The 13,150-nt window shown below is 41.9% G+C and overlaps 1 protein-coding gene across 7 annotated transcripts in view; it reads right to left on the bottom strand.

Moving 5' to 3' along the window:
• The window catches only part of TMEM131 (transmembrane protein 131), a 203,408-nt gene that overhangs the window by 133,266 nt on the left and 56,992 nt on the right, over positions 1 to 13,150 (bottom strand). For all 7 annotated transcript variants that reach the window (XM_036302291.1, XM_036302285.1, XM_036302288.1 and 4 more), the window contains exons 2-3: positions 11,377 to 11,438; positions 7,582 to 7,622 (exon numbers count right to left, since the gene is read on the bottom strand). In XM_036302291.1, the coding sequence (XP_036158184.1) occupies positions 7,582 to 7,622; positions 11,377 to 11,438 (103 nt within the window). The remainder of the gene's footprint in view (positions 1 to 7,581; positions 7,623 to 11,376; positions 11,439 to 13,150) is intronic.

Here is a 13,150-nt window from a genome sequence, read left to right as displayed (position 1 = left end):
AGGGTGTGTGACCAGCTGCAAACAGCCATCATCCCCTCACCCAGGCTGGACAGGCACCCCAGTGGGGACCCCCACCCTGATCCAGGACACCCTTCAGGGCAAACCAGCCGGCACCCACCCATGCACCAGGCCTCTACCCTATATAGTAAAAGGGTAATATGCCTCCCAGCACCAGCATCAGCGGAGCCACGAGGCCTCCCGGCACCGGGATCAGCGTGACAGGGGGCAGCGCCCAAACCCCCTGATCGCCCTGCGGCTCTGTGTGTGACAGGATGCGGCGCCCCAACCCCCTGATCGGCCCTGCTCTGTGTGTGACAGAGTGCGGCGCCCCAACCCCCCCCCCCCCCACGGGCCCTGCTCTGTGTGTGACGGGGTAGAGCCATAACCTCCCCAGCGGCCCTGCCCTGAGTGTGAGAGTGGCGGCACCCCAATCCCCTGATTGGCCCTGCTCTGTGGGTGATAGAGGGCGGCGCCCGAACCCCCTGATGGGCCCTGCTCTGTGCGTGACAGGGGGCTGCGCCCTAACCCCCTGATTGGCCCTGCTCTGTGCGTGATAGGGTACAGAGCCCCAACCCCCCTGATGGGCCCTGCTCTGTGAGTTACAGGGGGAAATGCCCCAACCCCCTGATTGGCCCTGCTCTGTGCATGACAGGGGGTGGCGCCGCAACCTCCCCATCGACCCTGCCTTGAGTGTGACAGGGGATGGTGCCCCAACCCCCCAATCGGCCCTACCCTGAGTGTGACTGAGGGTGGAATCACAACCTCCCGATCGCCCTGCTCTGTGTATGACAGGGGGCGGCGCCCCAACTCCCCAATCGGCCCTGCTCTGAGCCCGACCAGGGGCTGCACCTAGGGACTGGGCCTGCCCTCTGCCACCCGGGAGCAGGCCTAAGCCAGCAGGTTGTTATCTCCCGAGGGGTCCCAGACTGCGAGAGGGCACAGGCCGGCTGAGGGGCCCCCCTCCTTCCCGAGTGCACAAATTTTTGTGCACTGGGCCTCTAGTCCTATATAATAAAAGCCTAATATGCTAAGTGTCCAGCTGTCCAGTCATCCATTCAACCAATCAAAACATAATATGCTAATGATATGGTAAGGCTGCTCAACTGCTCGCTATGACGTGCACTGACCATCAAGGGGCAGGTGCTCTAAATGGTAAGTGAGCTTGCTGGTGGGGTCCAGCTAATCGGACTGGGTGAGATGGGCAGGACACGCCTGGAGGCCTCCTGTAGTCCCTCCCCACCTGGCCAACCTCCCGCGTCCCTCCCTGGCCCCAATCGTGCACCATTGGGTCCCTTGGCCTGGCCTGCTCCCTCTTGCAACCCCTTGGGGGATGTCGAAGAGCTGGTTCGGCCTGACAGTGGAACAACCAGTCGCTATTATGCGCACTGACCACCAGGGGGAAGATGCTCAATGCAGGAGCTGCCCCCTGGTGGTCAGTGCACTCCCACAGGAGGAGCGCCGCTCAGCCAGAAGCCGGGCTCACAGCCGGCGAGTGCAGTGGCAGTGGCGGGAGCCTCTCCCGCCTCTGCAGCAGTGCTAACAATGTCCGACTGATGGCTTAGGCCCGTTCCCCACCAGGAGCGGGCCTAAGCCATCAGTCGGACATCCCCCAAGGGCTCTCGTACTGGAAGACCACGCCCCCCGAGTGCACGAATTTCGTACACTGGGCCTCTAGAAATGGTATAAAACTAGACTCAGTTATAAGAGGAAAACATGAAAACTTACAAGTACTAGGACGTGGAAATTAAACAACGCACTCCTGAGTAACTAATGGATCAAAGAAGACATCAAAAGGGAAATGAAACAGTATCTTGAGACAAACTAAAATGGAAACACAACACATCAATCCTGTGTTAAGGATAAAGGATAAAGGAAAGCAGTTCTAAGAGAAAAATTTAGAGCAATAAAAGCATACATCAAGAAAAAAGGCAGATCACAAATAAACAAAGTAACTTTAAACAGCAAGGAACTAGAAAAAGAACAAATTAAACCCAAAGTTAGCAGAAGAATTAGAGCAGAAATAAATGTAACAAAGAACAGGAAAACAATAAAAACAGGTAAATAAAACTACGTGTTAGTCCTTGACAGGATAAACAAAACTGACAAATTGTTAGCTAGATTAACCAAGAAAAAAACAGGACCCAAAAATAAAAATTATATATGTAAGAGGATACCACAAAAATACAAAGGATCCTAAGAGACCACATACTATGAATAAGTATACGCCAACAAATTGGAAAACTAGAAGAAATGGATAAATTCCTAGAAACATACTACTTACCCAAACTAAATCATAAAGAAATAGAAAACCTAAACAGACAAATAACAAGCAAGCAGACAAAAATAACAAGCAAGCAGACAAAAACCTCCGAATAGGAAGAAAGTACAGGGCCAGATGGTTTCAACAGTGAATTTTACCAAATATTTAAAGAAGAATTAATTCCAATCCTTCTCAAACACTTTCAAAAAAACTGAAGAGGAGGGAACACTTCCAAACTCATTATATGAAGCCAGCATTACCCTGATACCAAGGACACTACAAGAAAGGAAAACTACAAGCCAATATCCCGATGGATATAAATACAAAAAACGGCACATTAAAGGGCTCATACACCATGATTTATCTCTAGGATGCAAAAATGGTTCAACATGTGCAAATTAATACATGCGATACATCACATTAATAGAATAAAAGGTAAGAATCATACAGTACATCTCAATAGATGTAGAAAGTGAATTTGACAAAATTCAATATCCATTCATGATAAATACAACAAACTGGGTATAGAAAGAATGTACCTCAACATAATAAAGGCCACACATGATAAGCACACAGCTAACTTCATACACAAACATGAAAGGTTAAAAGTTTTCTTCTAGGATCAGAAGACAACACCATTTCTACTGAACATAATACTGCAAGTCCTAACCAGAGTATTCAGGCAAGAAAAAGAAACAGAAGGCAACAAAACTGGCAAGAAAGAGTGACATTATCTCTATTTGCAGATGACCTGATTTTCCCATATAATAAAAGGCTAATATGCAAATCAACTGAACAGCAGAATAACCAGTCACTATGATACACACTGACCACCAGGGGCTGATGCTCAACACAGGAGATGCCCCCTCATGGTCAGTGTGCTCCCACAGGGGGAGCGCTGCTCAGCCAGAAGCCAGCCTCACGTTTGGCAAGTGCAGCAGCAGTGGCGGGAACCTCTCTTGCCTCTGCTGTAGTGCTAAGGATCCCTTGGGGGATGTCCGCCTGCTGGCTTAGGCCCACTCCCTGCATGCCATTTTGCATATATATACAAATAGAATCATCATATTATATATTTTAAACTTATACAGTGTTATTTATCAATTCTATCTTAATATAATTGGGGGAAATGGTGCCTTCTGAGGAGCTGAAGTTTTTAATTTTGATAAGTCCAATTTATCATTTTTCTTTTATGATATGTGTTTTTGGTATCCTAAAAAAAAGCTTGTCCAGGTTGCAAACATTTCTACTAAACTTACTGTAAATGTTTTATGCTTTTAGCTCTTACATATATGCCTACTGTCCTTTTTAATTGTGGTTTATGTTGTGAGGTAATTTAAAGTTCATTTTTCCCCCTTATAAATATGACACAAAATGTCAAAAAGCTTTTAAATAGGTATTTTAAGCCACTTGTCTTAGATACCTTGATCCCCTAAACTAAAACCTGAGGTTTTCACAATTGATTCTAATACCCTCTCCAAGTGTGCTGCTTCCTTCCACAGGTATCCTGTCCCTTCAACAACACATATGCTTGATGACCTCATCTGAAGTGGTGTCTCCACGACCCTTCCAGACCCCTGAAGCAGGGGGTATATCCAGAGCCCCCACACAGAGCAGATACTGTAAGAAGCTGAAAGCAGAACCTACTCCCACCTCTCTTCAACACTCTTCCCTGCACTGTACTCTCAAGTCCTCATGCATGCCTTCTGCATGCCTCCACTGGCATCCCTGCTCTTTCATCGTCTTTCCCCCTCTAATTCCTACTAATTCTCTATAGCCTCTTCTAGGAATGCTGGCTGAAAGAGAACAGATAGTGAATATTGAAGAATTCCATATTTGGTATAAGAATAGTCAAAGAGAAGGCAACACTGAGCTGGCAATCAGAAGAGAATGAATTCTGCCCTGGCCAGGTGGCTCAGCTGGCTGGAGTGTCGTTCCATATACCAAAAAGGTTGTGGGTTCGATTCTCAGTCAGGGCACATACCTAAGGTTGCGGTTCGATCCCCAGTTGGCCACAGACATGAGGCAACCAACTGATGTTACTCTTTCACACGAATGTCCCCCCTCCTCCTCTAAAAACCAGTGAACATGTATCCTCAGGTGAGGATTAAAAAAAAAAGAAGATAATGAATTCTAACTAAACTTGGGCACATCCCTTGGTTCGATGGGTCTCAGCTTCTTCATGTGTCAAACAAAGGGGCTCAACGAGACAATCCACTGGGGTCTCTTGTTAGAATAATCTCTGATTATATGATAACTTTCATCAAATTTTCAAACCCAAACTCTGACACTTTTATAGAAGTTTGTATTTGAACTGAAAGAAAAAATACAATTTCTATTCTGATACAACTATACATTTACAATTTCTGTTGTTACATGACTGCACATTTTACTTTATATTTCCATTTCATATTTTACTTTACATATACATTTCCATTAAAGTTATTCATATTTAAATAAGAGTTCAGGCACTGTTTAATTTGACTGTGCAGCACTGAGCCACATATAAAAAGAACTGGCTAAATTCTTCCAGTGTGAAGCTATGTTCTGATCATTACTGCTAGGGAAATACATAGACTATATTTTCTCCAAGTCACATGTTTTAAACAAATGACTTATTAAATGTAATTCATAAATACAGCTCTTTAGTTTTTCTTGCTTTGTTTTATTTCATTGATTTTTAGAGACAATGGAAGGAAGAGGAAAAAGGGAGGGAGGGAGGAAAGGAAGGAGAGAGAGAGAGAGAAACATCAGTATGAGAGAGACACAATGATTGGTGGCCTCCCACAGGTGTCCCAATTCAGGCCAGGGAGTGAACCCACAATCCAGGTACGTGCCCTTGACTGAGAATCAAACCAGCGACCCTTCGGTGCACAGGCCAACACTGTAACTACTGACCTACACCAGCCAGGGCCAGCTCTTTAGTTTTTAGTTGGTTGGTATGAGCTAAATCTAAATTTAAACTTGTATATGACCATAGATTGAACTGCATCCTCCCAAAATTCATATGTTGAAATTCTAACCACCAATGTGATGGCATTTGGAGATGGGGCTTTTGGGAGGTAATTAGGGTTAGATGAGGTCATCAGGGTTAGGCCCTTAAAAGAAGAGACACCAGAAAGCTTGCTTCCTCTTTCTCTCTTTGCCATGTGAGGACAAAAGGGAGAAGGCAGATCTCTGCATGCCAAGAAGAGAGCCCCACTGGGGAGCCAAATCTGCTGGCAACTTGATCTTGAACTCCCTACCTCTAGAACTGTGAGAAATAAATGTCTGTTGCTTAGCCGCCCAATCTGTGTGGTATTCTGTTGTAGCAGCCTGTGTTGACTGCCTAATCCAGTCCATACCATATGGTATTACTGCATACCAATTTGAACCTAATGTTTATCTAATTCATTGTCTTGGTGAGAGAAAAGAGGTATGATTGTTTTAAAATGTATCTACAAATTCTCCAATATTCTCGCTATCAACAGGTGTAAATCTCTGCCCCCACCCCACCAATGCCTTAATTCCATGCCAACCTAAGTGATCAAAAACTCTATGAGGATAGGTCATAAAAGGTGATCCAGCTCCCACTGGCTCTCTTTGGGATGTTCACTCTTGGGATGCAGCCACATGCTATAAAGAAGACCAAAGCTTTGTGAAAGGCCACACAGAGGGGCCTACATGCAGGTGTTCTAGTTGAGAGCTCGGCTGAAGTCCCAGGTAACAAGCTAGCATCAACGTGAGAGCAATCCTATCTCCAGCCTCTTGCCATTGAGTCATTCCCAGCTCTGGCGTCTCCCCAGCTGAGGCCCCGATCACCATGGAGCAGAGGCAAGCTGTCTCTGATAAACTCTACCTGAATTCCTGCCCTACAGAATCTGACAGCATAGCAAGATATTGTTTTTTTTGCCAGTTAAGTTTCAGGGTAGTTCATTAGACAGATCTAGATAATAGATAAGTGGAATGTGAGATCAGAATATCATGTATTCATGTAAATTCTTCAATATACTAGGAAAATAAATCAAAGCCCAGATCTTGATCATGATCATGATGAATAAGATCATTTTCATAAATGTAGCCCAGTATAATTCCATAGCTAATTTCCTAAGTGCTGGAATAAAGGATTGAGGAAGAAGCACAAGATATCAGGCATGCTTTTCTCAACACTAATTTTGCTTCAGATGGGTCAGAGTTCTACGGTTCTTAGACGGTCCAGCCAAGGTGACATCAAGCTAGACTCTCAGTGGTCTGGAAATAATCCAACCAGAGTCAAAAACATTTGGGGAGGGGTGAAGGACACAAGGCAGCATTATAATTTATAATCATAATAGCAGAGAAGTCTACACCTCACTGTTGGCAGCTGGCATGTCCTTAGGGCATGGGTCACAGCAGATCAGGTCCCAAGAGGCATAAGTAAAACATTAGGGAGAGCAATAGGGGAGCAGGGACATTTAACTGCAGATAGGAAAGAGCAAAAAACAGTGATTACTGAAGGAGTTTCATTATACATATTTTGGAAGTAAAGTTTTTAGCTGTCCTAGTCTTAATTGGAATATTTGCTACTTCTGTCTCAAAATAAAATGTTCTGTTGATGCCATCTGAATTTCACTGGTGTGAGGATACTCCTGGATGCACTTTAGTATCAAGGATCTCTCATTCACAGAAAGCTCTTCTTCCCCTCCAGAAACCAGCTGCAGGCCCTCACTGGATATGGAAGGGGATCGGGCACTATCATTCTTTATATTGTCTCCATAATAGATGTGAGAAGCTACCAAAAGACCAAAAAATTTGGAGGTGTGAAAGGCATCTTCAATTCACATGCGTGTATACAGTCTCATAACACCCGAGGGTAAAACCACTCTCCTGTAGTCATGAGAATCTGTGTTTTAAAGGCATCCTTTCCAGGGGACTGGGTCTCACTATTCCCAGTTCCCCCTCTAGGAGCCTGCAGACAAAATGACCTCTGGCAATACTGAAGGCAGCAATGGTCAGTCCATAAAAGGCAGCGAGAGCCACAAGAAAAGTCTCTAGGGAGTTACAAAGTTGATCCTCTGACAAAGCCAAAAAGTTTCAACTCTGAGTAAAAGCCTTTCATAGATGATATACTACACAACGCATCACATGCAAATTCAGATTTTAAAACCTAGTTTTCCATACACAAGACTTGAAATACATGATATAATATGATTTATAATATACTTTTCCCTCTTCATCAAAAAAACTATGGGGAAGAAATGGAGAACATTGCAGGAATCCCCCGGAAGGACCTGAAAGTATGTTAGTATTTTACTAAATCTACTGAATTTTATATATTGTAAAATATATATATATTCCTTCTTTACCTTTTTTGTTGATAGGAACTGAATCCAAGTGTTGTCTCAGTCTGTGAAAGGAAGAAAACAATGGTAAAAATACTAAAACAAAATCTTTGTACTAGAGACATACGAAATATCCAAAATATTTTATTGTAATTTCAATCTTGATCTTATGCGAACTTGAATTTCCAGGTTAAACCTGATGCCCAAATCATATGAAGTGACTTGTCACACTACTAGTATGTACAGGTGTCCTCTGCTTTTTGTAGTTCACATTATGCCACTTCACTTCACAGAACACCTACGTTAGTACCTGCTTTCAGTAACCAAAACAACCCAGAGCATCCTAGCCGTATCTCCCTTGATTTTGTGTGTCCCTTTGCAAGCCGTGTCCTTCGGGTATCAGAAAAGGCTAAGAGAACTCGCAAGGATATTAAGTTTTAGCATGAAACTGGACATAATTACGTATATTGATCGTGATGAACAAAATAAAGACACTGTGCCTGTGTTGAATTTTGGGTCTGGGAACACTTAAATTTTTTCCATAGATATGACTGTGCTTCTCTGCTTTACACCATTTCGGCTTATGAGAAGTTTCACAGAAACCTTTGCTTTCAGATAGAAGGGAAAACCTATAATTTAAGTGTGAGAATAATTTGGATGACATTTTTTAACACACAAGAAAATAATACAAGACAATGTAATTGATTTTTAAAAGTTTGCCAGACCACCTCCAATGAGAAGAGTCCTCTTCACAATCACTTTGTGAGGCTCCATGAGCCTCACTGCTCACTGTGACCGCTGTATGCCACGTGCTGGTGTGTAACAGTTCCTGCCATTATAGACCTCAGGGGATTGGAGGGGGAGCGAGGTGGGTAGAGGTGGAAGAGGGTTTAAGAGGGATAAACAGTGATGGGGAAAAAAAAATTAAAGAAAAATGTGTTTAAACATTGAATAAAGGACTATGAAAATCCTGGGAAGGTGCTGTGTCAGAGAATAGGTGACGTGCTTAAACATGTGATGAGGGAAGGCCTGTCTGCAGAGATAACATTTACACTAAAGCCTAAAGGGTAAAAAGAGCTGTATGCAGAAGTAAGATTGAGTGGTGGAAGCAAGAGTGGGTGGTGGTGGAGAAAACAGCATGTGCACAGGTCCTCAGACAGGAAAGAGCCTGCATGTTCGAAAAAAAGACAGCAGGTCTATCTGGCTGGAGTTTAGAGAGAAGGGAAAGAAGAGAGGAAAATGAGGCTGGAAGGCAAGGCAGGGGGCAGATTCAGATTATGTTGTGCTGTGGTGAGAAGCCATGGTAAGAAGTTGAACTGTGTATATTCTAAAGGCAATATGAGAGGTCTGGGGGAGTAAGACAGACACAGACATGGTTTTAAAGATATTATTCTGGCTACTGTAGAGGATAGATTTGAGGAGGATATGAGAGAAAGCAAGAAGTTGGGAGGCAAACAATGAAGAACATAAAACATTTAATTATGTGTGAGCAAACGCCCAAACTCTAAGAAATACCATCAGTGTCCTGGCCAGTGTTGCTCAATTGGTTGAGCATTGTCCCATGCAGCGAAAGGTCACTGGTTTGATTCCCAGTCAGGGCACATGCCCACGTTGCAGGTTCGATCCCCAATCGGGGTGTGTATGGAAGGCAACCTGTCAATGTTTCTCTCCCACATTGATGTTTCTCTCTCTCCTTTCTTTCTCTTCAAATCAATAAAAACATTTTAAAAAAGAAAATAAATACCATCAGTGAACTTATCCCAAAAGGTTAGCTTCTACATTATAAATAGAAATAACAGGAGAGTTGTGGCACTATTTTTCCCTATTAATATATATTATTTTGAAATGGTATTTTGGAGAATGTACATAGAGAATATATGGCAGATGTGGGAAATGTCCTTATTTTTGAAAGTGAATGTTTGAGTGAAGGTAAAATGTCTCCATGTCTATAATTTTCTTTAAAATATTTCAGCTACACACACACACACACACACACACACACACACACACATACACACATATACATATACATATAATATCTTTTTATTTGAAAGAAAGAGAGAGGGAGAGATAGAAACATCAATGAAGAGAGAGCTCACTGATTGGCTGCCTCCTGCATGTTGGATATATATTATTATGAGTGATCCAGTTTGTCTCCATCCTGGCTAGCACTTAGTGTTGTCACTATTTTGTGTGTGTGGTTTGGATTTGCATTTTCCTGATGGATAATGATGCTGAATAGCTTCCCAAGTCCTTTTTGTTATTTATATATCCTTTTCAGTAAAATGTCTGCTCATATCTTTTGCTAGCTCCTAATTTAGATTTTTAAAATTATTATGGAGTTTTGAGAGTTCTTTATATATTCTAAGAACTAGGTTCTTTGTCCCTTAGTCCACAGCCTGACATTTTACCTACTTCAGATGGTGTTTTGCAGAGCAAATTTTTAATTCATCAATTTTTCCTTTATGGAGATTGTACTTCTGTGTCAAGTCTTTGGTGTCAAGAACTCTGCCTTTATCACAACTAAAGAAAATACTTTTTCAGAACTATTTGTCATGTTTTTAGTTATAAACAAGTAAACAAATACGTTATAGGCAGCACAACATAATACAGAGACTAATAATCACACCTAGAGTGAGAAGACCAAAATTCTAATACCAATTCCACTACCACAAAGTCCCAAGATCTTGGGAAACTTTCTTAATCTAAAACTTGGTTTCCTTTAAATATAAAATGAACATAAAATTATCAGTTATGCTGCCAAATAACATGGTATTAAAAACAAATGCTATCATTACAAGGTGGTAAGACAAGTGCAGAATATAAATAAAGTTTGGGGGAGGGGGGAGGCAGAAAACACACCAGCCACAAAAACCAGACGACTGGTTAAGACAGCTTTTATTGTTCCTTTCAGCTCTGAAATTCTAGAACTGATTTTAGCTGAGAAGACTAAAACAGGTTTCATGGTAATATCTGAAAGACAGGATTTTATCAGATTACATTTTCTAATTTTATGTAAAATATATTTAAAGATGGGCTTAAGATGGCAAGTGGAAGGATGATATAGATGTAAATCTATAGAACTTATACTCTCTAGAGAAGTTCTTGTCCAGATAAATATTTGGAGGGCCAACATCGAGTTCAGTGTTTCACTCACTGGCTCCATCCTCATGGAGGTCACAAAGATTCCACTGCTCCTGATCTGACTCACTCCCTACCCCTCATGGAAATATTTAATTTAAAAGATAATTCCTACAACTAAGGAGGTTTTTATTATTACCAACTAGAGGCCTGGTGCACGAATTCATGCACGGGTGGGGGGGGGGGTCCCTTGGCCTGGCCGGCGATCGAGGCCTATGGGGGGGTGGCGGCAGGAGGTTGGCAGGCTGGGGGTGGGGGTGGGGAGGAAGGGAGAGGAGCCATGGGTGGATGACCAGCCGGCCAGGGGGGGATGGGCCACGGGAGGTTGGCTGGCTAGGGGAGGGGGGGGGCGAGAGAGGGACCACAGGTTAGCTAGCCGGGGGGAGGGGCCATGGGAGGTTGGCTGTGGGAGCCCACTGACTTACCAGGGGGCAGCTCCTGCGTTGAGCGTCTGCCCCATGGTGGTCAGTGTGTGTCATAGTGGCTGGTTGATGGGTCGTTCGGTTGTAACGGTCACTTAGGCTTTTATGTATATAGATGATTCTACTGACCTTTCCCCACATAAAGCTCATAAAATATATTTCAAAGAAGGTAGCTACATAGTTAAAAGAAAAATAATAATCAGGTATCATTTAAGGCTTGACACTGAATTAATTCTTGAATTTAAAATAAAATTACCTGTAGCAGCCCTCCATCATCAAAACGCAGTACTTCTATTATGCTCTCCGACTGAATAAATGCTGTGAAGGAAACAAAACATACTATCATTTAAAGAAACATAAATTTTATTTAAAATATTTTTACCTTGAAATTAATTGCTACAATTTTTATATTTAAAAAATATACTGCTTGATGGCGATAGTTAAAGAGGAAAATATGACTAATACTTCAGGGTTTTAGCAACAATGGAATGCTTTAAAATAAAACAACACAACTCAATTAGAAACTAGTTTTAAATAAACTACAGGCTGTGTAAACCACTTGCAAAATATCTATTCCTACTATACAGCCAGAAAGAACAAAATAGTCATATTCAACTAATGTAGCTGATTATTTACACTGATAGATTACTAGAAATAACACAAACACATAGCAAAGATCACTAGAGGATTGTATTTCCCCAAAAAATGATAAGCTGACATTTTATATCATCTGCTCTTTTAGAAGGATGATATGACTTGAGATCAAAAGTCAAAACAGGCTTGGTAGGGATGGGCGAGGAAAATGGCAAAAAGAGGTTATTCTGTTCCAAAAAACCGAGCACAATGCAAAGCCAAGATACAAAGCTAACACACTTTTACCACATAATCCAGCAATTATGTTCCTAGATATTCACCCAACTGACTTGAAAATATATGTCCATAAAAATCTGCATGCAATTCCTTACAGCAGCTTTATTCATCATCACAACTGGACACCATCAAGATGTCCTTCAACAGGCAACTAGACAAACTATAGTACATCCATACAATGAACTACTAGTTGGTGATAAGAAGTAAAAGAAAAGGCTACATACATACTGTATGATTCCAAGTATATGACATTCTGGAAAAGGAAATACTACTGTACAGATGGTAAAAAGATCAGTGGTTGGTAGGGGTTTGGAGAGAGAAAGAAAAGGCTGAAAAAGTGAAGCACAGCAAATTTTTCTGGGCAGTGAAATTACAGTACTCTACATGACATTGTAATGTAGACACATGACACTGCATTTGTCAAACCAGAACTCTACAGCACAAACAGTGAACCTCATGTGTGCAATTTAAAAAAATATTTAGGAAATAGCTTGTGTGGCTCAGTTGGTTGGAGTGTTGTCCCGTACAACAAAAGGTGGCAGGTTCAATTCCTGATCAGGGCACATACCAGGATTCGGGTTCAGTCCCCAGTTGTACAGGAGGCAACTGATCGATGTTCTCTTACATGATGTTTCTTTCTCTCTTCCCCTCTCTCAAATCAATAAAAACATATTCTTGGGTGAGGATTTTTAAAAATTCATAAATGGAGATCAAGGGATCCCATACTGGAATGCAGAAGGTAACAAAACAATTTAAAGATATTACAAATGTATGAAACCAACTCACTAGAGGGGAGCAGGATGAGGAAAGATGCTAATATAAATAATTTGGAAATTAGTGGAATCTGTAAGACTACAAGCAAAAGAAACTACATAAGCACTGTATTCTAGCTGACAAAGTTATTTCCCACAGGGGTTTGGGTTAATAATTCTGATGCTGATACATGTATACTGAAATTGAACAATTAAGTACGTGGAAGATAGTGGGAGTTAAATTTCTCACTGTTGGGATAAGAGTTTACATAAAAGCAAAGGAAGGAGACTAGAATAATCTATGTGGTAATGGATTAGAGTTGGCAACATCAGTATGTTCAGCATAATACAGATATAGATGATTCCATACAGAAACTTATGGATGTGTATATACACAGGTCAGTGTAC

Source organism: Myotis myotis, unplaced genomic scaffold, assembly GCF_014108235.1.
Source record: "Myotis myotis isolate mMyoMyo1 unplaced genomic scaffold, mMyoMyo1.p scaffold_m19_p_30, whole genome shotgun sequence".
Taxonomy (NCBI): Eukaryota; Metazoa; Chordata; class Mammalia; order Chiroptera; family Vespertilionidae; genus Myotis; species Myotis myotis.
The sequence above is the reverse complement of the archived record's forward strand: the minus strand, read 5'-3'. Positions and strand labels throughout refer to the sequence as shown.